General features: G+C 32.2%; 1 protein-coding gene across 1 annotated transcript; it reads right to left on the bottom strand.

Annotated features, from left to right (window-relative positions):
* Positions 1 to 304: 304 nt before the first annotated feature.
* LOC114325668 (corepressor interacting with RBPJ 1) lies at positions 305 to 21,810 on the bottom strand. The gene is made up of 4 exons (XM_028273788.2): positions 21,521 to 21,810; positions 13,316 to 13,661; positions 1,361 to 1,601; positions 305 to 655 (listed from the first exon to the last, which is right to left on the bottom strand). The coding sequence occupies exons 1-4, from the start codon at positions 21,590 to 21,592 to the stop codon at positions 364 to 366; spliced, it is 951 nt and encodes a 316-aa protein (XP_028129589.1). The 5' UTR covers positions 21,593 to 21,810; the 3' UTR covers positions 305 to 363.
* Positions 21,811 to 22,640: the final 830 nt, after the last annotated feature.

The raw sequence follows: 22,640 nt of genomic DNA, 5'->3' as shown, positions 1-22,640 counted from the left end.
TCGAGTCGCTAGCATCGAGTGTGACAATCAAATGTATGCAACCAAGCACTCTCCTGTTTTTATTTCTCTATGGCCCAGAGTAACAATCTATTGTAGATACCAGAAAGAACTTTAAATACTACACTTAGCAATGTAATTGGCCTATAATTCTGACATTCCCTCTTATCTCGTTTCTTATAATATATTGGCTTCATGAACTGCCCATTCCTCCTGCATTTGCTTCTTGGCCTATTTAATGTTGTTTCAGGTGGCCTTATAAATCACAGTAAATCCTATGGTAATTTTACACAATTAAAAACAGAAATTACTTTTTAAAGATTTATTTATATAAACACATTCTGACTAAATATCTAAATAACATAATTAACGCCTTCGTTTGGAACTATACCGTTCCTCACTATCAGATCTTCTTTTTCGATCTCCACTCCTGCTTCTTCTCCTTTCTTTACTCCTGTTTCGTTTCCTGTCTCGATCATCTCTATTTTTGTGTTTCCTTTTATCACTGTCAGTATCAGAATCCCGATTCCTGCTGGTGTGCACCTTCTCCTTTTTGGAAGACTTCTTTCTTTGCCTTTCGTCATCTGATGATTCGTCACTACTGTCACATTTGGGCTTACTTTTCTTTTCGGGCTGCTTTTCAAGTTTTTCTAACTTTCTGTAACCAAAAAAATTAATATAAGCAAGATTAAATATTAGTAATATGTTTTATTTAAGAAATCATAAAACAGTTCAACGCAGAAATGCTAAAAGATAATACCACACAGAAGAATTATGAAGCACAAATAACCAGCAGACTAAACGAAGAACCAGTAACATTAGACCCGGGAGAAAAGTGGGAAAGCATAAAATAGGCAGTTTTAAACACGAATAAAGAAACAAGAACCTTAATGAAATCTAATAGAAAACACAAAATAAAAGAATGGTATGATGAGGAATGTCAAAAAGTAGCAGCAGCAATTTGAAAAATAAGCATAAAAAATTTAACAAATAATAGTGAACTACAACAAGCTCAAAGAGATAGAAGAAAGATTAAAAAAAAAGGAAATAAGATCCTTTTACGAGGAAACAAGAAAAATGGAAAGAGGATATCAGAAAAATATCACACATATGAAAAATGATGAAAGGATATTAATAAATGAACCAAGGAAATAATGAGAAACTGGCGAATTTACTTTACAGAACTGTTAAATAAAACGAAGACGAAAGGGAAACAATCCATGAAATTGAAGATGATCACATAGTAGTAGAAATACCTACAGAGGAAGTAATAGAAAATGAAATAAAGAGACTAAAAATCAAGAAAATCACAGGAATAATAACAGTAGGAGGGAAAAGGTTACTTTTTTAAACATATATTTACCTCAATAAAGCTTTTTTCTGCTTCTTGGTAAGCGACTTTAAAAATGTGGTTTCTTCATTGGCATCTTCATCTTCACTAACTAAAAGATGCTTGTTAGCTTCAACAGTATTAACATGTTGTTTTTTTAAAGCCAATCCATCATCCAACATCTGTTGCACCAGAGACTTTTGGTCCATTACTGTGGCATTTTCTAAAGATCTGGCTGCACTCATTGAAAGACTGTACATTGGACATTCCTTATCTAAAAAGGATTATTATATTAATATTTTATTGAATGAGAGATAAACAATTTACACAGTATGTCTGCATATGGAAAACTTTATTATTATGTTTAAAAAACTCAGTTCTTCATAAAAAGCTCTGTCTGGTCTAAAACCTAAGATGCAACCAACAGGTGTCAAATTTTATCAATCTTATACAAGGTATGTCAAAAAAAATATGAATTTTGCTGAAGAGTAAAGCACCTTTATATTATTTCACAATAGTGCAGTCACTGAAGGTTTTCGCCTCCGATTTCGTTGAACCTTCATCGATTTTCATGAAAATTGGTGAGTAGTTAGAGGATACCACCATTTCTCGGGGGTGAAAATTATTTTAATAACAATAATACCGTAAGTCGATAGAGGAACCAACTTTAAGCAAAATTTGTTATATAAAGTTATTAATATAAATCAATACTTTTTGAGTTATTAAAGATCAAAAATTTTATTTTTTCCTAAAGATAGATAGAATGACAGATAGAATTTTATTCGTCTAGAAATTTATACAATGTAAACACATTACATAAATTTATCTGACTAGTCAAAAAAGTATTATATGTTATACAAAGGTAAACACATTAAAAATTTAGTACATTAGAATTTACATTAAGAAAAATACATTACAAGAAACACATTAAAACTTTAAAAATTCCTCAATACTGTAAAAGGCATGGCTTAACTAGAAACGTTTTTAGATTCCGTTCAAACGATTTAATAGTGTCAAGATGCATCTTGAATGCATGTTTTAAAGCTGTTTTTCAAGTATAACTCAAAAACTATAAGCTTGTACAAAAAAAGTTATTATTGCCAACATTGAAGATAATAAAAAATTAAATATACTCCTCACTTAAAGAACTAAACTAATGTTAATTCAAAGTGAGTTAATTCAAAGTGGGTAAATAATTGTATATTTTTTCCGACGAGTACTTAAATCTACGTATTCAAACTTAAATAACGAGATAACGTGCATTTTATAAATAGTGTAGGAAACAAAGGTTGAACCTTGCAAAATGGACACAAGTCCGGTTTTATTTTTTTTTCTGGTATATCAAGGGGTGCTTATTATAAGACTAACTTTTTCTGAAAAAATTTCGCCCCGGAACCCCCCTTTTCACCCCTTTGAAGGGGGTAATTTGCGGTTTTTGCGGAACGTAGCCCTTCCTATATCTTTTACAAAAAATTTCTTTAATAGAAATATAAAGAAGACTATATTTTCTACAATTTATTTCCCGACAGCATCTGTCTATCATCCACCATTTAGCGGGGGTTGCGCCCCAAAGCTGACAAGTTTTTAAAAAAGATGTTTTAAAAAATATATATTTTTTCCCTCACTGTAACGAAAATTAAGAAAAAATTCTGCGGCAATTATTTACAAATAATTGATTGATTTTTTGGTATAGGTTTCACTTAAGGGTAATTGCCCTTTTTTAATTACAGGTTGTTAAATTTTAAAAAACCCTTCTTTATACCATCTGAACCGTTTATGCTAGAGTAAAAAGACTTTCAGCGATTACCCATGTACTGGTGCTATTTACAAATTTATATAATGCACCCCCATTTTTTCCCCGGAACCACCCCAAAAAAAAAGAAGAATTAATAAATAAAGTGATTTTCTTGGAATCCTTCACACACAATGCCCTTTATTAATATGCTTCATATATCATTTTGTGCACGTTATGATTACCCATGCATGGACACCAAAAGCGATTTCCTAGTGCAACCCCTGTAGCAAAAAAAAATAAATAAAATGGAGGGTTGAAAATTTTTTTTTGTTTTTTGCTTTTTGATCCATATGGGCATATGCTTCATCAATAGTGCTTTTCAAAAATATATATGGTTATTGCAACACCCCTGCGGAAATCACCCCTATCCTTGAAAATATACTACAGAAACTACCCCTATCTCTTGGCGAGCATGTTTTTACGATTTTCTCATTAGCTATGCATTCTTTTTAAACAAAACTTATACAAGGTTAAAGACCACTATTTACTCTAAAAATTAGGTCCTATTCATTTTTTTTTTCGTATAAGCAACCGTTACGACACAGTGGCGCCGTAAACCTCATATATGCTTTGGCGGGCTCCAGTTTTTGTTTTTTTTTTGTCATCTGTTCGTTTTATTGATAAAGTACTTATGTAAAATAAAACAACCCAGTGTAACCTACAAATTATGACCTATGCACATTTTACATTCTTTGCACCCCAAAGCCACAGTGGTGGCCCAAAATCAATTTTTGCATATTTTCGCCACCTACACGCATTTTATTGCATTAATGCTACTTTAATAGCACAATATTCACCCTTAAGTGGTCACTAAGCAGTGGCGGATCCAGGGAGGGGTGATGGGGGCGATCACCCCCTCTCTCAAACCAAGTGATATTATATTTAAAGATTATAAAAATATTCATTTATTTTTATAAAAATTTAACCAATTGACACCCCCTTGCTAACGATGCTGGATCCGTCACTGTCGCTAAAGCATAAAAAGTACGCCATTCTTATAAAAATAATAATATAAGTATTTCTATAAAAATAAATGAATATTTTTATAATCTTTAAATAGAATATCACTTGGTTTGAGAGGGGGAAGGGGTGATCGCCCGATCACCCCTCCCTGGATCCGCCACTGCTTAGCGACCACTTAAGGGTGAATATTGTGCCATTAATGCAATAAAATGCGTGTAGGTGGCGAAAAGATGCAAAAATTGATTTTGGGCCACCACTGTGGCTTTGGGGCGCAAAGAATGTAAAATGTGCATAGGTTATACTGTGTTGTTTTATTTTACATAAGTACTTTATTAATAAAACGAGCAGGTGACGAAAAAAAAAACAAAAACTGGAGCCCGCCAAAGCATATATGAGGTTTACGGCGCCACTGTGCCGTAACGGTTGCTTATACGAAAAAAATGAACAGGACCTAATTTTTAGAGTAAAAAGCGGTCTTTAACCTTGTATAAGTTTTGTTTAAAAATAATGCATAGGTAATGAGAAAATCGTAAAAACATGCTCGCCAAGGCATACGGGTAGTTTCTGCAGTATGTTTTTAAGGATAGGGGTGGTTTCCGCAGGGATGTTGCAATAACCATATATATTTTTGAAAAGCACTATTGATGAAGCATATGCCCATATTTATCAAAAAGCAAAAAACAAAAAAACAATTTCAACCCCCCATTTTATTTATTTTTTTTTGCTACAGGGGTTGCACTAGGAAATCGCTTTTGGTGTCCATGCATGGGTAATAATAACGTGCACAAAATGATATATGAAGCATATTAATAAAGGGCATTGTGTGTGAAGGATTCCAAGAAAATCACTTTATTTATTATTTCTTCTTTTTTTTTGGGTGGTTCCGGGGAAAAAATGGGGAAACATTATAGAAATTTGTAAATAGCACCAGTACATGGGTAATCGCTGAAAGTCTTTTTACTCTAGCATAAACGGTTCAGATGGTATAAAAAGGGGTTTTTTAAAATGTAACACCCTGTAATTAAAACTAGGGTTATTACTCTTAAGTGAAACCTATACTACCAAAAAATCAGTCACTTATTTGTGAATAATTGCCGCAGGATTTCTTGTTAATTTCCGTTACAGTCAGGTAAAAATATATATTTTTTAAAAACATCTTTTTTAAAAACTTGTCAACTTTGGGGCGCCACCCCCGCTAAATGGTGGATGATAGACATATGCTGTCGGGAAATAAATCGTAGAAAATAAAGTCCTCTTCCTATTTCTATAAAAAAAAATTTTTTGTACAGGAAGGGCTACGTTCCGCAAAAACCACAAATTACCCCCTTTAAAGGGGTGAAAAGGGGGTTCCGGGGCGAAATTTTTTCAGAAAAAGTTAGTCTTATAATAAGCACCCCTTGATATACCAGAAAAAAAAATAAAACCGGACTTGTGTCCATTTTGCAAGGTTCAACCTCTGTTTCCTACACTAAAAATATACTTTCTAAACACTTGTCAAAGTACTTCGGAATACCTGTCAAATGAGCTCCAGAAGAAGTTAATAGCATCAAAACTAAGCAAGTTATGATGAAAATAAGAGAATCCTTTAAGGGTTCAATAAGGAAAAAGTGAAAAATAAAACATGTCATTTCCACAAAAATTACAATTTATAGTAATACTTTTCTTTATATGTATTAGCATAAATAATTATTTCAACAATTTTAACCGGTTTAGAATGTATATTTTTGAAAAAAGGTGTAATTTAAAAAAAATAGAATTTTTAAAATTATCGTTCTTCTCATATTATTTTTGGTTGAAAACTGATTTGTTTTCAACCCTGTAAATTTCAAAGTGTTCGTGCAATAAAATCTTTCTTCGCGTTTTGTATATTTTATTGTGTGACGTCAGCATTTATTAACATCACAGATGAGTTCTGCGTTGCTAATCAGTTTATTTATTAACAAAAATCTGTAATTATAAAAGAGTCTGTCATTAGGAAAGTCTCACCGAAAAATTTACTCGCTCTCTGAATCTCAAATATTAACTTGAAGAACTACAATTTGTCACAGCAAATGCGAAAACTTAAAATTAGTGTAACAACATATTCGATATTGTCACCCATACCTGTTCCTGTTACCTATAGTGGGTAAAGAAATAAAAGTTTGTATCGTGTTACTCTTATCTTTTACGTACTAAAAGAAACTCAGAATAAACAATTCAATCTCAAGCCGCCTGCCTTTTCTCCAATTTTGATAATAACTCCAAAAATACTCAATATACTTTTTTTTTCCTCTGATTCTGGCTTTGGTTTAGAACTAGAACCTTTAGCCACGTAATTGTATAACTTATTACTAAGTCAGGGGAGTAATGTGTAGTGTGTGTGCTGATTAAGTGTCTTGTTACTTCGCAAAGTCGACGTCATTGTCTTTGCAAAGAGACGCTAATTGTTTCCGAACGTCTGCGGTCCCTCCGGTTTCAATATACTGTTGTATAATTTTTATGTGAAAATTTTAGAAAATAAATTTATATCAGAGATCATAGATTTTCATCGCCCTGTATATGACCAAAAATTGTAAATATTATAATTTAGTTAGTAAACATTGTTTTCGCGGAAAGTAATAATAATAATAATAATACATTTATTATCCACAATAACATAGTACATGCTTACAATAAATTACATACATTGAGTTAGTGGATAAAAGGCTACAACTGGTTCAGTCGTGGACCAGTTACCCAGTCCACTTCTGTTCTTCCACCAGTGCCTACCATATTAAAACACGTATTTAGTGAAACGAGAGCATAGCTAACAATAAATACAATAATTATTAAAACGATAATTAAAAAGATATTAGGAATTGTGGAAAGGTAGAAGGAAGAAAGGAACAAAGAACGAAGGGACAAAGGAAAGGAGAGTAGTTCGCTTAAAACTTTACGCAAAAGTTGTTCATATATTTTGTAAATTTAACAGATGCTTCTTATATCGATTTTTAAATGATGATGCTGAGGTAGTTAATAAACCTGAATCTAATTTAAATAAGTTGTTAATGCAAACTGCGACACTGTAGGAAAAACCTCTCTGAAATAATACCTTGTTATGTCTAGGAACACGAAGAATAGTATTGCGTCTGATATTTAAATTGTGTATATCCGTTCTGAAGGTTAACCTGTTGTGTAAATAGGGTGGGATTTTTTTTAAATATACCTTATGACATAAACAACTAAAATGTAATTGCCGTCTGTTGTACATATTTAACCAGTTTAATTGTTTGAATTTACTCGAGATCCTGCCAAATTTTCTAATACCGCAAATCAGACGTACACACGAGTTTTGCAGTTTTTGAACCCTTCGTGAATCAGTACTGTCTAAACACGGTCCATATACAACGTCGCAAGTGAAATCGTTAAGTGACTTGTTAAGGTTTCTCTGAAAGGACATACAATTATGCGGTAAATTTAGAAAGTACATTTATTTCGCTTTAAAATGAACAATGACGTTTTATAAATGTTTCTTAGAAGGATAGGCAGTAACCAAATTTATTGAGTTTAGAATATAAGGCCTTTTGTTTAGCATTTTGAAAAAACGAAAGTAATTTGGTGTCTCCTAGAATTTAACGAAATGGAAAAGATGTATACAAAATAAATTGGTTTTTAAGAAATGAAAATATGGATGTAGTGGGTAGACAGGATTTTTGTGATTGGCGGAGAAAGATAGATGATGAGGATGAGAGTGTTGAGTCTGATTTTGAGGAGAGTGGTCACTGTGTAAAAAATGATCACTGTGTAATGAATATCTGGAGAGTACAGTCCAGTTTTTAAAAAGTGAGAAGTCGGTGTAAAGTGGTGAAATTGGACTTTGCGAGCAGAATCGTGGTGAAACGAAATCGTTGACCGAGTTGAGAAATTAATTTTCCCTGTGTCCGAAGAGATTCCCGTGTTCTGTCTAGAACGAGTAGCCGGTGGATATCAATTTGCACAAGATATCGAGCAGAGAGAAAACTGAATAGAGATTTCGAGCGAGTCCCGTTGTTTATTTGTTGGTGAAGCAGTTTGGACGAGAAGGACCGTTCGCTACATCCTAGGAGCAAGTGTGGGAGAATCGAGGACTGCGCAATCCAGGAAGAAGTACAGAAGAAACAAAAAGGTTAGTCAGAATTTTTGTGAAACGGAGAGTTTGTTTTATAACCACACCATATTTGTTTATTTTTGTATTGAGCATTTCTATAACATAATTTAGTCATTCCAAAATTCAAAGAAGAGATAAGAAATCAATTCAAAAGGAGAAAAGTAAATTTTAGTATTTTTGTAAGAATAGTCTAACGAATTATTTAAATAAATTTTTTTTAAACAAAGGAGATTAGAAGAATTAAAGCTTAATTTATTAGATGAGAAAAAGTTGCAACAGAATTGAATTTTAGTATAATTTTTAAATCTTGTATTTATGGTATATTGGATAAATAAAAAATATTTATAACATTTATATGACATCAAGTGTGTTTAATTTCCCTGTTTTGTCCCTGGATGAAGTAAGCAACTAGAGATACTAGAAGTCACAAACCTAAGGTGTAAAAACTATTTTTATTAAATTTATTATTCTACATAGTATGTGAGTTAAATTAAATTTTATCCATAAAATGCCATTTTAAACAAAAATTATTAAAAAAGATAAATAAGATAATTCGGATGTAATTCCCCAGATTATTTTGTGCTTGATATCGCCCCAGTCTCCTAATCTGGGAAATTCCATCCGAATTATCATGCAAGGGATAGTAAAGTAAGTTGTAAACAACAGCACAGTAACTTCACCCCCCACACAATCCCATAAGTCAAACATCCAAACAACCTTATCACTTTATCACCAATCAAATTAACTAAATCTAATCTCCTTCTGGACATCACCCACTTTTGGGCGTGGTTTCCCCACTTTTAGATTTGAATAAGGTAATTCGGACGGGACAAAAATGCCTGAAATATCATTCAGATGGTGGCCCGCCGTATATGGCGAACGAAAACTCATGATGCACCCGTGTGCATCACCGTACTGAGCGGACAGTCAAGCATGATGCAATCGGGTGCATCACCGTACCGAAGGGGTTAAAAGATACATTTTTGGAGCATAAATATTAATGCTATCGACTCGTTCGGGTGCTCATTTGAGAGATATTTCTAACTACTTTGACAAATGTTTAATAAGTTTATGCTATAAAATGCATCATTTTCCCGTTATTTAAGCTTGAATAGGTACTTAGATTTGGGTACTCGCCGAAAAAAAAAAATATACATTCATTAGGGAACTTGCATAAAATTTTAAAATCGAAAAAAAATGGTATAAATCACAACGGAACCATAATAACATGTAGCAAAGATAAAGAAGTTGTTTTTGTGTTCCGTTTATTATTGCAGCTAGCCCAAAACGCGTCGTGACGTCATATGATTATATGTTTACATTCTGCACCAACAAAGTAAATAAAATTGTATATAATTTTAAATTAGACATTATAAACGTCAGTAGAAAATACGTTTGATCGTTTGAACTATTTTAAATCCATAGAAAACTTGTACTTTTAGAAAATTACACTAAACAACACTTATGGTGTTTTCTTTTATTTTCCATAGTAAACCTTTTTTCCTTTTCTATTTGTACAATGTGTATTTGTACAATGCTAAATGTCGAATGCGTTACATTCATTAGTTTGTGTTGTAATTTATTCAACAGTTATTCAATTACAATCTGTAAACTGTCGAAAATGCTAACTGCTGAGAAGAACAAAATGCATGTGTTTACAATTTGTGCGAATTTTGTTTCAGTATCGCTTCCAAGAAATTCTTGTCAGGCAGTTAATGATTTAATTTTCACGGATTTTAATTATTTGATTATACAGTTATTCACTATTATACATTTAGGGCCGGTTGTTCGAACGCTAATCAGCATTGATCACTATCAAATACTTAATTACTCTCACAACTGTCAATGTCAACTTTGGTTGGGTTGCCGAAAACATAATTATTGATGACAATTATGAAATTAGTTAATCAATTATGTTAATAATTGTTATGTTAATTGACTAACTAATCTCATAATTATAATTAACTATGTTTTCAGCAACCCAACCAAAGTTGACATTGACAGTTGTGAAAGTAATTAAATATTTGATAGTGATTAATGTTGATTAGCGTTCGAACAACCGGCCCTTATAGTCTGGGCTGATTATCGGAGAATAGGCCATTTTTGGGAAAAGTTATTTACCAGCAATTTTATTGCCTGAATCGAATTATAAGATCCTATATATTAATAATATAGGTATGTAAAGTCCTCAGATAGTGTGCTACTTTTTTTATAAACAAAATGGCGCCCGAAAATCGTGTTTTTTTCAATTATTGCTCTAGAACTCCGAAGATTTTAACTTTACAACAAAAACACTCAAATAAAAATTCACCGTGATTAAATTCTGCATAGAGACTTGTTTTTCTCGATCTGCTCCGACGAAAATTTTCCTCGGAAAATGCGGGTTTTCCCAACAAAATCCTTAATTTTCAAATAAAGTTTTAGATAAGTAATTATTTACCAATAATTACATAATTTGGTGACTTAAAAGCCTTCTTGGTATAGATTATAGTTCCAGAAGCTGGTGAAAATTAAACGAATATTTTAGCAACAATTCAATTGTTAATTAATAAATTACGGTCGCAATAATAACCAAAATAATTATGATACACTGATCAAAATTTGAAATCTTATAAAGATGAGATGCCTATTTAACCTTTTGTCGACAAAATATAAATTTTTTATTATTTTGCATAATCTTTAAATGTTTTAAAAAAATAGTTATAAACAAATTAACGTTTCTCAGAAAGTTTTTACTATATTATAATTTTAAAAAATAGCTAAAATGCGCATTTCAAGTATCTTGAAAATGAATGCTTCAAAACTTTTTTGCAACCATTTGCAAAAAAGTTATGAAACAGCAAAGTAAACATACGATTACTACGGTGTTAATAATTTTTTTTAATTCTTTCAAAGCGTAGAAGTGAGTTTAAAGTACAAGCTAATTATTTATAAAACAATATCGATTATCAGCTTAATGAATATATTTTAATTAAAGATTATAAATATATTTCTTTGTAATTTGCACGCGCGAAAGTAGAATAATACAGTACCGTAGCTACCCGCCCACATACACAACTCGCGCGAGTTTAAGCGTGTCAGTCGCTTTGAGTGAACATTTTATCTCCGGCTTTGTATCAAGCCTACTTTCGCGCTAAAAATTACAAAAAAAGTATTTTTAATCTTTGATTAAAATATAACCATTGCACTAATTTTTGACATTCTTTGTGAGTAATTAGATTGTACCATTCACTTTTACGCTTTGAATCAATTAAAACAAATTATAAACAATGGAGATATAGTATATTTATTTTGCTGTTTCCTAACTTTTTTGCAAATGGTTGGAAAATATTTTTAAAGCATTCATTTTCAAGACCTATGAAATACGCATTTTAAGTATTTTTTAATATATATAATATAAGAATATAATAAACAATTTCTAAGAAATGTTAATTTGTTTATAACAATTTTTTTTTAACATTTAAAGATTATGCAAAAAAATGAAAAGTTTATATTTTGTCGACAAAATATATTAAATAGGCATCACACCTTTATAATTTTTCTAAGTTTGATCAATGTCTCATGATTATTTTGGTTGTTATTGCGACTGTAAATTGTTAATTAACAATTTAATTGTTGCTAAAATATTAGTTTCATTTTAACCGGCTTCTGAATTTATAATCTATACCAAGAAAGCTTTTATTTCACCAAGCTATATAATTATTGATAAATAATTACTGTCCCAAAAAATTTATTTGAAAATTCGAGATTTTCTTGGGAAAACCCACATTTTCCGAGGAAAATTTTCGTCGGAGCAAATCGGGAAAAACATGCCTCTATGTAGAATTAAATAGGGGTGAATTTTTATTTGAGTATTTTTGGTATAAAGTTAAAATCTTCGGAGTTATAGAGCAATAATTGAAAAAAATACGATTTGTCGGCGATTTTCTTTATAAAAAAAGTAGCACACTATCTGTGGACTTTGCATACCTATATTAATAATATATAGGATCTTATTATTCGATTAAAGCAATAAAATTGCTGGTAAATAACCTTTCTTTGTACTTTACTAAATAGACCAACGTATTATAACTATTTTTTTTTTAAATTTAAAGATTATGCAAAAAAAAGAAAAATTTATATTTTGTCGATAAAATATTGAACAAGCATCTCATCTTTATAATCTTTATAAGTTTGATCAATGTATCATGATTATTTTGGTTATTATTGCGATCGTAAATTGTTAATTAACAATTGAATTATTGCTAAAATATTCGTTTAATTTTCACCGGCTTCTGGAATTACAATCTATACCAAGAAATCTTTGATGTCACTAGTTTCAAGTCAATCTAGTTTCATTTTAACCGGCTTCTGAATTTATAATCTATGCCAAGAAAGCTTTTATTTCACCAAGCTATATAATTATTGATAAATAATTACTGGCCCAAAAAATTTATTTGAAAATTCGAGATTTTCTTGGGAAAACCCGCATTTTCCGAGGAAAATTTTCGTCGGAGCAAATCGTGAAAAACATATCTCTATGCAGAATTTAATTGCGGTGAATTGTTATTTGAGTGTTTTTGTTGTAAAGTTAAAATCTTCGGAGTTATAGAGCAATAATTGAAAAAAAATACGATTTGTCGGCGCCATTTTGTTTATAAAAAAAGTAGCACACTATCTGCGGACTTTGCATACCTATATTATTAATATATAGGATCTTGATTCCAGCAATAAAATTGCTGGTAAATAACTTTTCCGCGAATTTTGCTAATTAGCCCAGAGTAATTTGCTACTTTGAAACATCGGACCGAAACAAATCTTTTATTAATGCAAAAAGCAAAGTAACGAATGTGATTTTTTGGAAAAAAAATGATAAGCAGTTCAAATTTCTTATCAATCTAACAAGGATTAAACACTACATACAAAAAATATAAAAATTTTCCCATTTGTCAATGCGCTAATTTAGCAGTTTCTAAAAGAGTTATTTGCTGTCGTGAAAAGTACCACTTTTCACATTCGATAGTTGGAAATGGCAGGGACGATTCAGTATCTCAAGGGAGGGCCTCAACTATAAGGGACACTTTATGACACAGTTTATGGATGTTCCCCACATTTGATTCAGTTCTAATATGTTATTTACACTTACCTGTATTGATATGGCCCCACTTGTGACATTTAATACATCTCACATTTCTCACTTGAATTCCAAACGGCTGATCTCGAATTTCTTGATCTCCTTTACAATAACTCTCCCTAGGAGCATTATACTTTCTTTGCCATTCAAATTTGTATTCGGGCTCATTATCCTCTCTCTCCCTTTCCTTTCTTGCTCCAGGAGGAGGTTCGTACATAAAACTAATGCTCAATTTGTCTTTACTTTCCTTGCTGAGCATAGCTTTGTTATCATGTAAATCCTGTTCTTTTTCATACTGCTGACGGAGTTCTTCTTGTTTCTTTTTGTAAGCTTCTGCTTTCTGTTCTGCCATCCATACCTACAATTTAGTTTGATAGTTAGTAATATGTATATTTATAATGTATAAAGGACATTAAAGTATGGCCTATGAGGATGATCATTTAGCTGGATGATCATAGCAATTATAGCAACCAGTGAAAAAGAACTACAAGACATAATGAGTAGAATGGCGGAAAATGCCTTTAAAATGGGATTGCAGCTAAATCAAAAGAAATGCAAAGTAGGAGGAGCACAATAACCCTTTCAGTTCGAACTAAACACTTTACAGGGAAAAATGCAGATAGAGGCAGTCGAAAGGTTTGTATATTTAGGAGCTAGAATAACCGAGAAGTGCAAGGAAGAAAGAGAAATTGATACTAAAAACGACAAATAAGGCTGCAGGATTTATGAACCATCTCCTAAGAGTGAAGCAGTTGTCACAAACTACAAAACTTCGTCTATATAAAACTACGCTAAGACCAACAGCAATATATGGCTGCGAGACATGCGTCTTAAACCAAACGTCTAAAGAAAAATTATTGTTAAGATGGGAACGCAAGTTTTTGAGGAGAATACTCAGAGGAAAGAAAATAGAAGATGGTTATATTAGATGAACAAATAAAGAGATATATGAGATCTACACAGAACCAACCATAGATATGATTATAAAAAGAAGAAGATTGCAGTGGCTGGGTCATATTGAAAGAATGCCAGAAGGAAGAATACCGAAGTCAATAGCTTGGAAGACACTGTGCTATAAGAAAAAGAATGGAAGACCTAGAAGACGATGGCGACAAGCGGTTATAGCGGATTTGGAACAAAAGAATGTCCAGAATTGGGGAACCCAAGAAATAACCTAGCTCTGGATCTAAATGGCCTGTTTCAAAGCTCTCTATATATAAAAAATAGAAATTGAACTTTGTACATTTCAATTGAGCAATTGAAATATTGTACACTTCTCGAATCCTGATAGACATAGAAAAAGAATATGCAATAGGGGACTAAGGTAAAAATTAACAAAAAAGAGACTCATTCCTTCATCGTCATCATTGGCTCTACAACCTATAGAGGGTCTACAGTCCCTGCTCAATTTATTAGCCTCACCCTAGAAATATGAGTTTGTTTAATTTCAAGCACCTTAAAAGTATCTTCAAAATGATACGGAACTGCTACATGGGTTAAATAACAATTAATTAATAATCGTGCTACATAACTAAGTTAAAAGTGAAAATTTTTTTTATTGAATTGTGAAAACTTGACAGATACTAATAGGATATGCTAAAAGTGGGCAATGACTTGACTTTTGTAACTTTAGTAACTAAAATTTGCAGTGGTAAGTGTTAATATTGTTCCATTTTAATGTTAATTTTTAATTTGTTTAATTTATTTTAAGATATTAATTTAAATATGTATGTTAATTTCTAAAAGACGAATATCTTCGATTGGAATTTTCGAATATGGATGATTGTAAAGATCTTTCTGTTGAGCAAATCTCTTCTGTTACTGCTCTATTAGAAAATACCACATGTAGCCAAAGAGAAATAGCCAAAAAATGTGGTGTATCTTAATCGTCAGTTCGAAGGTTGAGTCAAAACTTAAAGAGAAACATCCTGTTACAACGGTTTGGAGGGGTCGGTATAGCAGAAAGATTTAAGTCACCCCCGGAGGGCAAAGATTTTTAAAGAATTTGGCTGTAAAACACAGAAGAGTCATCCATAGAGATATAAGGAATACATTGGAAGAATCAGAGTGTTCAGTGTCTGAGTCCACTGTACGCCGAAATTTGTACAGTATGGGATTCAAATGCTATAGGCCAGTTAAGGAATCAACCAAACAACCGACTATCACTACAAATGCTCAAATAACGCTTAGTTTGAGGCAATTTGCATAAAGACTCTATAATCATATAATATTTATGCAAATTGGCCAAAATTAATTGTCTCTTGAGCATTTGTGGTGATGGTTTTGGTTCCTTAACTGGCCTATGATATTTGAATCCCATACTATACCAATTTCGTAGTACTGTGGACTCCATTACTGAATACTCTGCTTCTTCCAATTTATTCCTTACATCGCTATGGGCGACTCTTCTGTGTTTCATAGCCAAATTCTTTAAAATTCATTGCCCTCTAGGGGTGACTAAAATCTTTCTGTCACACCAAACCCTAAAAACCAATGTAACAGGGTGTCTCTCTTCAAGTTTTTGACTCAACCTTCGAATTGACGATTAAGATACACCACATTTTTTGGCTATTTCTCTTTGACTACATGTGGTATTTTCTAATAGAGCAGTAACAGAAGAGATTTGCTCAACAGAAAAAGATCTTACAATCACCCATATAAAAAAAATTCAAATCGAAGATATTGGTCTTTTAAAAATTTACATATCGATGACTTAGTGTGAAAACCTCATATCTCACTTTTTTTCCAAAATGACATTTTGGTGGTTTTAGTTTGAAAACCTTGTATCTCACGATTTACAACTGTTAGAAAAAATCCAAATACACTAAACTATTTTCTACAGCCGAAAAAAGAAACCACGTATATCAATTGCTCTCTTGATTTAGTGTGAATACCACGTATATTTATAACCAAGACTTTGGTACGTAATTTGGAGTATTTGTTTGAGAGATTCGACTTGGAGAAATGTTTTTTGTGAATAGTAAAAGGTAGTCCTGCATACAGAAACATTTTATGAACCTTAAATCAAAAGATTTGTACAGTATCAATCTAGTGTTTGGAGGTGTGCAATAAGCTATGAAAAATGAAAACCTTGTAAATAATAATAAACACAACCTCATTTAAGATGAAAAGCACGTATCTCAAGATATACGAGGTTATCATACTTACTTGGGCAAAGGCTCTATATACGGCAAGGATATTTACGTGTTTTTCATAGTTAATATTTGTATTTCCAATTTAATAGCAACAGTTAACACTTTTAGCTCTAGGCCAATATCAGATATTTGTCTCAATGTGCTCGAATTAAAAATATGTAACAGTAATTTTTGTTTTTAGGTTATATTATGCAGAAAATCAGTTTTTTGCCTCTCCTGTAAAACTGTAATTTAATGAGATACGAGGTTTTCACACTAAGCCATCGATATTTAAATTAATATCTTAAAATAAATTAAACAAATGAAGAGTACATGGAAAAACAAGGAATGTCACATTTTATACATATTGAGATAAACACCAATAAAGGTTTAATTCTTATGATATCTAAAAACTACTTAGGAGATTCTTAACAGAATTCGAGCAATTCTTATTATATAATCTTAATATAATATGAATCTATATTAACTTATTAATTTAATAATGCACCACAAAACTGCTAACATTCCTTATTTTTGTTCAGTGGCGTGCGGACAATCCTGGTCCGCCTGGATATAAATTCTTAGAAAATTATATAGACTGATCTTTCTGTGTATTGTCCTAAATCGTTAGCATAGTCGATAGTACTCATTTTTTGCTACGACATGGTGAGAAAAACCAAAATTAATGAAAAAGGGACATTCCTTGTTTTTCTCCTGTACTCTTCAAATTAAAAACTAACATGAATATGGAACAATATTAACACTCACCACCGCAAATTTTACGAAAATTGAATGTCAATCACTAATTTAACTAAAAAACTAAAGTTGAAAAAAATCGACTCATTGCCCACTTTTAGCAAATTCTATTACCATCTGTCAAGTTTTCAAAATGCAATAAAAAAATTTCACCATTTTTAACTTAATCATGTAGCATGATTATTAGGTAATTGTTATTTAACAGATTTAGCAGATCCGTATCATCTTGAAGATTCTTGAAATTAAAAAACTCATATTTCTAGGGTGAGTCTAATAAATTGAGCAGGGACTGTACTTTGTTCCTTCCTATCCTTTGCCTTGGTTTTCCAACTTTATACAACCCTCATGAGTTGTCTTCTACCTGGTCCTTAAATCATATTCTGGGCCTGTCTCTTCTCCTCAGCCTATCCAGTCTTTGGTTATAAATGTGTTTCTATAGCCCCATCTAGTTCATTCTCTCTCAAGTGGCCTAGCCACCATAGCTTACCATAATTCAATTTTCTGCATGCTTTTATAAAAACAGCCTAAACATTCAAAACAGCCTAAACATTCTTCGTTGCTTTTTGTCATTGTCTACGTTTCTGACAGGTAAGTGACAACAAGCTTCATCTTTCTTCACTTTTGGCGTGCATGTGCATATTAGTGCATTTGCCAGCACATTTCTTAGTATTGTATTCAGGCTCGGCCCTAGGGATTTTGTTGCCCTGGGCAAGATCGGCGACCGCCGCCCCCCCCCCCCCCTCCTTGGTATACCCAAAATCTCAAAAATTTCACCATGGCTCTTAATTTGCTGAAATCTATCACTTAATGCATTAACGGTTGTGTCTATAATTTTTAAATGGAAGTCAACTTTATATCGTGTCTCTGGATCTAGGTCCATACTTTCATCTTCAGCCTCATGGCCAAATAGTTTTTTCACTTTCCTCTTTTTTGCTATTGACAGCTTGATACACTCCCATGACAGTACTCTGCAGTGATTTGTTGACTACGTTGATGTGAAGTAAAATGCCCTGCCATATTACCACAGAGCAAAGAAAAGTAAAATCACGGATTTGATTTGCCAAACAACTTGCCTCATGAGCAACAATTTTATTGTTGTTTTTATTGACAGTGATCTCTACAAGAGCATCATAGATTTCTTCAATTTGGTATCTATGGGAGTAATTGCATCAGTTCTACTTTCCCATCTAGTTTCGGACAAAGGTTTTAATGTTAGGCTAGAAATATGATTTTTCAGTATAGCACAACGATTAATAGATGCTGAGAAAAAGTTGTAAATTTTTGTCACTAAGGAAAAGAAAGAAATTGCAAACTGTGAGGCTTTAGCAGCATCGTTCACGACTAAGTTGAGTAAATGGCTAGAACATGGGACAAAAAATACTCTAGGATTCATTTTCAAAATTCTGTTTTGAACTCCAAAATTCTTCACTTTCATGTTTAGCCCATTATCATATCCTTGTCCTCTCATATCTTCTAAAAGTATTCCCAGCTCACTCAGTTTTTGCAAAATAACTTCTGTAAGTCCCAAAATGTCCTGTAATTTTAACACTTTGTGAACAGGAACCTAAATCGACAAAACGTACCTACAACAATAGTCATCTGTTCCAGCTCAGAAATATTAGATGTACAATCTAAAATTATGCTATAATACTTTGCTGCCTTCAAAAAGTTTAAAATTTTGTTTTTGATTTGGTCATGTAGGAGTTCAATAATTTCGTTTTGAATACGTTTTCCCAAGTAGTGATGCTGCTTGTTACTACCATTCGTTGTTCTCCTAATGTGTTCTTATAATCAAATTTTCCAAAGAGCTCAACATGCTCAACATTACCATTGTTGTGATGAAACAGTTTATCAGAATCGTCCCTCAATGGAAGACGATGTTGTGCTAAGAACTGTATTATTGATATAAGTCTGAATGTCCAATGACAAGTTTCTGAATTTAGAACGTTTCGTGTTTCTTCGTCTATGGTTTTAACCGATTCTTGTCTAATTGCTAGTTATACCAACTGTCGCTGAGACTGCGGTAGTAGCTCTATGTTGGCTAGGTTGAGCAATATTGTAAGCATCAGTGTGTAACGGTTTTAGAAAGTAACCTATGGAAATTTTAAGCCTTTTTGTTTCAATCTGCTCTCGTTTTCCTGTATTGACGGCCAGAAAGACGTTTCCTACCATTCATTATTGCACTTACCCAATTATTTTTAATAACACTAAACACTGAATGGTATCCTTGCACACACCGGTACGTAAAATATGCTGTACAACAATTTATTGAAGCGTTTATTTGAAAAACAATACTTGTCCAAATATTAAAATTTTGGAAATCAAGAAAAACTTACCAGACATCAGTTGTTTTTATACAACTATCCAAATGTTCTATGTAGTTTACTTCGGACATCTGAGATTTTTACACAATTGAATGTGTCAGATGGATAAAGAAACTACTATTCTATGAGAAGAATACATAAAGTCGAATTTGCGAAAAATGGACATGTGTTGTTTTTCAAATAAACGTTTTAATTGATCTAATTTGATTTAAATACTAAACACAGTAAAATACCTACAAACCTATACAATTAAACGAAATACAAACACACAATAAAATTGTGAACAGCACATCTATGATCTATGGAAATTTGGTAACAGGATACAAAAAGCGCGAGTCAACAAATATCAGTTATCAGTCGGTGCTACTGCACCTGAACCTCTGTTTGAATCATAAGAACAATCCTGGTAGGGAGGTGTGGTGAGATGAGGGGTAATTCTGATCCCACTATTCTTATGCGATGAAGAAGAAGGCGGTGTTGTCGATTTCCCGTCGAATGAACCTTGCAATTGTTATTGTTTCACTTATTTAATTTTCGTTTTTACAGTTGCATTTTTGCCACTCTTGTTCATAATATTGATTTTTTATAATATTGCAAACATAATTTATTATTTCTTCAATATCAAAAATCGGCTGTCCTCTAAAATTTGTCGTCCCTAAATTTGCCGCTCCTAAATTCTCCGCCCTGGGCAGCCGCCCAGTTCCCCCACCCCTGGGATTGGGCCTGATTGTATTTGGTCTTGCTCATGGGAATATGCAATACTGTTTCTATGTTTGATGTTAAAAGTTTCTTTAATCCATAGTATGTTCTATTTGCTAGATATAAACGTCCGTTAATTTCTGCAGTGGTATTACTTTGGTTGTTTGTGAGCTTAAATATATGAACTCTCTTACTCCGTTGAAAGTATAATTGGTAATTATTTAGTGTTGACTCACCGCTCCCACAAGTCTGACAACTGTATATATGGTATCTGCCTTACCTTCTTATCATTTTAAAATTAACAATTAACTGCGCTCGGCTTTAATTTTTGTATTTATCTCATTGAAAAATGTGAAATTTTCACATAAATTTCAAATTATGGCCGCCATTACAGTATGCGCAGATCGCTTACGTATGGATTGATGACAGTTTATTTCTGCAATGTTTATGTCTGCAATTGATATAATATGCAGTTTATGTCTGCAATTAATATAATATTAATTATTAATAAAATTAAAAAATTAATATATTATGTATTATACAGTACAATTTCTCAAAGGAGGAAGACCTAACCCTTCGGTCCAAACCTAACTTTCGGGTATTAGAGTGTAGAGTGTTTTGTTAATTATTAATAAAATTTAAAAAAAAATAAAGCACCTTCCGTCTTTGCACAAGAAATTATAAAAAATTTTAAATTAGGCAATATTGCAGAAATAAACTGTCATCAATCCATACGTAAGCGATCTGCGCATACTCTAATGGCGGCCATAATTTGAAATTGATGTGAAAATTTCACATTTTTAAATGAGATAAATACAAAAATTAAAGCCGAGCGCAGTTAATGGTTAATTTTAAAATGATAAGAAGGTAAGGCAGATACCATATATACAGTTGTCAGACTTGTGGGAGCGGTGAGTCAACACTAAATAATTACCGTAATTACTTGCATATTGTTTGTCACCTTCACATACTTAGTTTCACTAGTATTAACGTGTGTGTAGGTGTAGCCCCATTCTATTAACTGCAGCTTCCTTAATGTTACTTTTTACACATGATAAAACATAACATGAAGACTTGGACTTAAAGGTTGAAAAAACAGGGATTCTAAGAGTGAAACCCAGAAATATAGAGTCTATATTCGTTGGTTAAACTGTGATGTAAATTAATATAAAACTAAGACGCATATATGTCTATATTCCTTGGTTATACATAGAGAATATCATGGGATGATGTGATGGATAAAACCTAAACGATGACAATAGAGAAATACAAAAATTGATAAGTTCTGATTAAAACTTACTTACCCTTTTTAAATTATCCCTGGAAGCTGGGTGGAAGAACTTTTTACACATATAATTATTAAAACCTTTCCCCATATTGATAGTTTATCAGAACACCTGCAAAATTAAGAAAACTGGAATATTCAATCCACTGTTAATAGTGAGGCCTCTCTAATGAGGGGATCTAATATGAAATATTTTTGTAAAAATTCTTGTGTTTATTTATCTACACTCGAAAAATTCCTCCTCTATCTACAAACTTGGTTTGGTTTTTCTTTTTTCTTGATAAATATCCAACTGACGTCATTGACGTTGACGTGAGCCCCGTGAGACACTTGTCATTTATCAACCAATGTGAAGTTGGCAAACAGATCCTAAAAAAATAATCATAGGCGGAGGGCGGAGGCATAAAGAAATAAAAACAATTTACACTTATTTTAATTTCTGTATGAGCGGAAGTGTGCAACGTTTGAATAATTTTCTTTCTTAATTTCGTTTGTTGAACTTTTACACACCTTATTTAGGATCTCTTTAGCTTCTTTAGGGAGTGAGTTTCGTTGATTTTTGGGACAAATAAGTTAAGTTCAGTGACTGGTTGAGTGTTAGTTATCCCACAGGCCAATGCTGGCCCTGTGCTGGCCAATGTCAACTATTTGATTTGACCCTCCCACTAGTGTTGCCAGACGTACGATAATGATCGTATTTGTACGATAATTAAAGGTATAGGGCTTTTCATCGATTGTCATTTGTTTCGAGCTTCTGTCATGTGTCACATAATATTAATATATCTACGCCATACGTCTTTGGTTTGTATCATTGTTATATACCAATAACGTACGACGTAGATATATTAATATTATGTGACACATGACAGAAGCTCTAAACAAATGACTGTGAATGAAAAGCCCTATTGTACGATGTACGATCAATATGAATAAATGTACGATAATTTCTGAATTATTTGAAATGCATAAACAATTGATCGAAAAAAAAACCTTTTTTTGCTTATTTTATAAATACATATATTTACTTTAATTTATAAAAAAATGTTAATAACATAACTGTTATTTATTATCCTAACAAACATTTTTAATTTGAACAAAGATGAGGATATTTGTATTGGGACTGTTAAAAGGTACACCTG

Source organism: Diabrotica virgifera, chromosome 4 (assembly GCF_917563875.1).
Source record: "Diabrotica virgifera virgifera chromosome 4, PGI_DIABVI_V3a".
In the NCBI taxonomy this organism is placed as follows: Eukaryota; Metazoa; Arthropoda; class Insecta; order Coleoptera; family Chrysomelidae; genus Diabrotica; species Diabrotica virgifera.
This window is presented reverse-complemented; position numbering and strand designations above follow the sequence as displayed.

Bases quoted from the DNA above. Each gene is read 5' to 3' on its own strand.
- LOC114325668 (XM_028273788.2), bottom strand. From the start codon at position 21,592: ATGGGGAAAGGTTTTAATAATTATATGTGTAAAAAGTTCTTCCACCCA. The intron at 13,662-21,520 runs GTAAGTAAGTTT...ACTAAATTGTAG, and splicing joins CCAGGGATAATTTAAAAAGG to GTATGGATGGCAGAACAGAA. The intron at 1,602-13,315 runs GTAAGTGTAAAT...AATCCTTTTTAG, and splicing joins GTGGGGCCATATCAATACAG to ATAAGGAATGTCCAATGTAC.